Below are 3883 nucleotides of genomic sequence, written 5' to 3'. Positions count from 1 at the left end.
GTTGTGAATATTGTGGCAAATAGTGAACGTCATTGGAAATTCTTAGTGACGGTCACTAAAATGACTAGTGTTGGCTATTAACTTTACAACAACACCCGATCTCATTCTAAAAAATACTCGTGACTATAAACCCTCTGCGATTAATGCATATAGCTACTAGGTGATTTTCTTTTCTTTTTTTTGTTATAAATAATATGTGACCGAATTTTGGAAAATCACCCATATGGGTGCATTTGACACCTAAAATATTTAATGATCAAATCACAAACTTTATAGTGCAAATCTACTTGTTGATGCATTTAAGCCATTCTCAATACCTTAAATTACAAGAAACTTCTTTAAATATTTTCAAAATTGTTCCCTGCTCTTATTAGCAACCCACTAAATATGGAAATTCTAATTATTACATGCATGCCCATATGGGTGATTTTCCAAAATTCGGTCACATATAGTTTTTTTTGTGGAATAAATTACCAGTCTCTGTATGTAATATTTAAGTTCAGTTGCGTAAAGTTTTTCATTCTGCTTTAACTGCTGTACTTGTATGTTGCTATATTTATTTTTTTGTGCATTATTATGCTTGTTATTGTAGTTTGTGCTTAGTGTGATGTTGTATATATATTTGTTGGGGTTGTTCTTATACTCTCCCCAGTGAATTTTTCACAAATTAATAAATATCAAAAATCAATCAATTGGACAAATCTTGCATGCAGCATGTCAATGCATGCAATCATCACCATAATCCTTAATATATAAAGGGCAGAAGTTTCACTGTTTATTATACCACATACTTCAAATTTGGAAGCATTATACACTGTAGCTAATTGAAAATACTACTCAAAGTATATAACCATGCATGCAATCTTCTGGCCACACAGCACACTCATTATACACGTGCACATTACCACACATGCCCATTACCACACATGCCCATAATATGCACACCTCATGCATGCATGCTCATATATGTAGGTGTACATCACACTTGCACAATGTCACTTAAACATTGGCAGCTATCACAGCTTGACATTATAACACATACAGAGACAGATAATATATATACCATCTGTTACAAAATTTACTTTGTGATATCTATAGGCAGTTAAATGCTGTAGCTATTTTCCCACAATAATTACTGAATACTTACTGCTATAATTATAATAATCTAAAGTGTACTAGCTAAATAGGCATGTCAATGACAAACATAATTTAAAACTAATTGTAAGTACCGTGCATGGTTATGTCGTATAATATTATACATACGTGTACATGTATCTCAAAGGCTACGGTTCCAACTGGCTATATATAGAGGTGAAAACTTTCTGGAGACAAAAAAAAAATTATCACAAAGGTAGATTGCAGTCCAATTAATTTTGTATACAGATCCGATAAGAACAACAGCAAATTTTGAAAGGTCTAAAAGTAATTAATTTGTTGTGACACCTATACAGGATACACCACTCAAAGGAATAGCTACATGGAGTGACCAACCCTTTTATGGTTTGAAAGAAATCAGGGTAATAGCTGTAATGGAAAAATCAATCATTTGTAGCTAATTATAACTATAATTAACAAACAAAAGTAACTAGTTACCCCTAACTCTGAAGATCATCATAATAACTAATCCTCTGGCCTACAGCATGCATGTGTACATCATTAACATAAGATGACAATATACTGCCATTCCACTATATAGGGACCTGATGCAGGGAGTAGGAAACAAGCAAGCAACTAAAACTATGTGAAATGCATGCATGTACTGGCCTTTTCATGGGCTTCTGTACATATTAAAGTCATTCAGGGTTATACATACATAGTTACTAGGGGCGTAGCTAGAAATTTAAAGAACCTTGCAATGCATATATATATGAATGATACGTGCACTCTAACTCTAGGGCGCATGTGTAACCACATTCAGCATACATAGCATGCTTCAGCTAGGGGGTCTAGGGGCATGCTTCACCCTCAGGACATTTTTTTAAATTAAGAGTTACAAGATCAAATCTGGACGTAATTTTAGTCATACTATTATAGTACTTGTAAAGAATGCACATATATGGTATTTTATGTATAGGTATACCTCAGACTTTGACTTTAGCTCAGAAGTATAAGCACCAATGTTTGTATATAGCAGGCAGCAGACTACTATCTGCAGTAGATTATATTAAACTCACCCATAAATGCATTCTGTCAATTTTTTGGAATTGTTGTATATAGTAACTATATAACTCAACATCAACTAATGTGGTCCTTAACTAACACACACGAAAAATCAGCTAACTTTTAACCAAATATCATGAAGTAGTGATGGTATGAATATAGCATGTTAATTCATGTATTTATTTAACACACTTCATAGGTCTGGGGGTATCCCCTGGGAAAGTTAGACTTGAGTGATTTAACTATAGTTAAAACTGTCTAAAAGGTCCCATTTAGCTCTCAGCTCAGTCACCAGTATTTGTTAAGGCAACTGCCTCACGTGCCTACATCATAGCTACGCCTCTGTAGTTGTACAGCAGTATTTTGACAAGGTCTGTTCAATTAAAACATACTCTTAAGACAGTAATTAAATTGAATGTATAAAATGTAAAAAAAAAAGAATACATATTATGTACCAATGTTATATACATTATGCATGCACATGTACTATGACTCGGCATAGAAATTTTCAATTGTCTTTTCATATTTCTTCATCACTGCTGGTCGTTTCAACTTCAGTGTAGGACCTATGTGGATAAGGTAATCCAAACAGGTAGCTCACATGATCCATGCACACAACACATACCTAATTCACCGCCAGGAATGGTGAAGTCAGTGTCCAGGAGTGTCCATTTCTGTACCTGTGGACAGCAAAATGTATGACATCATGTATTGTTTGGATTTAATTTCTTATTGTTTCCCATTCATATATATATATATATATTTTATAGTTATAAAACAGTTACGAGGGATTTGACAAAAAATATATGCACAAGGGCCCTAGTGTGTATATTTTTGTCATATCCCAAGTAATCATGTTAAAACTGTTATAATCTACACCCCAGTAAATGAAATGATCATAGATAGCAATTTATAGTGAAACAGCACCTGTTGAAGATCAAATCAGTAGAAATACTTGATGGATCAGACATTTTAGACTCTTTAGCGCTGCCACGCCCATCTACTTGTGATTAGTGAGTTATCCACGAGTTCATCAAAAATCCTTCTCCTTGCTCAGCTGAATAATTCTTGGTTGATTTAGGCACTTATTATTAGAGACTTGTTAACTGTTTATTTAAGGATTTCGCAGAATGTATAAAACACCATATATGGTAATTGTAGCCACAAAGTGCGGTATATCAGTTATATACCACAGTGAGGCGCTTTTGATCTCAACTACAGGTGTGGTATATATATATACAAAAGGAAAAATTAGGAATTTTAGGGATCATAGAAAAAAGGGAGGTCGCCTCTACACCGACAATACTAATGTGAAATTCAATAATTACATAGATGCTGTGCAAGACACAGACTATATACAGCTACCTGATGGCTTAAAATGACCACTAGAGCTGTACTGATACCACATTTTACATCCGATACCAATATTCGATATTTATTGCCTATTTCTGATACAAGTTTTCTAATGAACCGATACCATATACACAGCTGATACTTCAAAGTCAAACCGGTATGCATTAGAGCATATGTGACCTAATTTTGAAAACCGTCGATCTATGCACATTAATAGATTGTGAGATAGGCGATTTTAAACATTTTAATCCAGTATACTTTGATTTGATTTATTGTTTTATACTCACAACAATCGGCACAGTACCATTCCTCCTTGTTGGAGTGATACAAAAATACAAAAACAACAACAACTAACTAAGCATACAAGAAC

The 3883-nt window shown here is 33.9% G+C and overlaps 1 protein-coding gene across 1 annotated transcript in view; it reads right to left on the bottom strand.

Annotated features, from left to right (window-relative positions):
- Window positions 1–2536: 2536 nt before the first annotated feature.
- The window catches only part of LOC136237902 (long-chain-fatty-acid--CoA ligase ACSBG2-like), a 12656-nt gene continuing 11309 nt past the window's right edge, over window positions 2537–3883 (bottom strand). The window contains exons 17-18 of the mRNA XM_066028154.1: window positions 2786–2840; window positions 2537–2726 (exon numbers count right to left, since the gene is read on the bottom strand). Of these exons, the coding sequence (XP_065884226.1) occupies window positions 2647–2726; window positions 2786–2840 (135 nt within the window). The 3' untranslated portion in view covers window positions 2537–2646. The remainder of the gene's footprint in view (window positions 2727–2785; window positions 2841–3883) is intronic.

The sequence above is a fragment of the Dysidea avara genome, chromosome 11 (genome assembly GCF_963678975.1).
Source record: "Dysidea avara chromosome 11, odDysAvar1.4, whole genome shotgun sequence".
Lineage (NCBI taxonomy): Eukaryota > Metazoa > Porifera > Demospongiae > Dictyoceratida > Dysideidae > Dysidea > Dysidea avara.
Note: the sequence above shows the minus strand (reverse complement) of the source record. Positions and strands in the feature narration are given on the sequence as shown.